This window comes from Myotis davidii, unplaced genomic scaffold (assembly GCF_000327345.1).
Source record: "Myotis davidii unplaced genomic scaffold, ASM32734v1 scaffold855, whole genome shotgun sequence".
Lineage (NCBI taxonomy): Eukaryota > Metazoa > Chordata > Mammalia > Chiroptera > Vespertilionidae > Myotis > Myotis davidii.
In genome coordinates, this window is record NW_006286978.1 from 236824 (window position 1) to 237630 (window position 807).

The 807-nt window shown below is 57.5% G+C and overlaps 1 protein-coding gene across 1 annotated transcript in view; it reads left to right on the plus strand.

Annotated features, from left to right (window-relative positions):
- Positions 1-556, plus strand: part of GATA1 (GATA binding protein 1 (globin transcription factor 1)) — a 7245-nt gene extending 6689 nt beyond the window's left edge. The window contains 1 exon segment of the mRNA XM_006758868.2: positions 40-556. Coding sequence (XP_006758931.1) covers positions 40-411 — 372 coding nt within the window. The 3' untranslated portion in view covers positions 412-556.
- Positions 557-807: the final 251 nt, after the last annotated feature.

The following is an 807-nucleotide window of genomic DNA, read 5'->3' on the forward strand; positions in this document are numbered from 1 at the left end:
TCTGAGTTTGGGGAACACTCATGGCCTCTCTTTCATCAGGTGAACCGACCACTGACCATGCGGAAGGATGGTATCCAGACTAGAAACCGCAAGGCATCAGGAAAAGGAAAAAAGAAACGAGGGTCGAGTCTGGGAGGCACAGGACCAGCTGATGCACCGGCTGGTGGCTTCATGGTGGTGGCTGGGGGCAGCGATGGTGGGAATTTTGGGGAAGTGGCCTCAGGCTTGACATTGGGCCCACCTGGTACTGCCCATCTCTACCAAGGCCTGGGCCCCGTGGTGCTGTCAGGGCCTGTCAGCCACCTCATGCCTTTCCCCGGGCCCCTGTTGGGTTCACCCACAGGTTCCTTCCCCACAGGCCCCATGCCTCCCACCACCACCAGCACTGTGGTTGCACCACTCAGCTCATGAGGACACAGAGCATGGCCTCAGAGCGGGGGTACGGTCCCTCTCCGCGTGGAGCCAGCAGTTTCTCTACAACCCAACCCTCTGGGCCCCCCACGCCCCTTGGTCTGGACCTTCAACGATTTGTAAAATAAAGCACCAAAGTCCTGAAGTTGGAGGCGTGAGTCTGAGTGGGACTGAATAAAGAGCCGTGGTAGGTGGGGTGTGCAATGGTGCCTGTGGTTCTCTGGTGATGGCGTGAGGCCGTGTGAGACAGCACGTGTCACCCTTCATGATAGTGGGTTATGATGTGCAAGTATAAGAGTGTACTGGTATGTGAGACCGCGTGTGACAGCAACCAGGGTGTATGATATGGCGTGTACATGCACACGTCATGGGCAGAGACTGTGTGTGGGGGCTGAC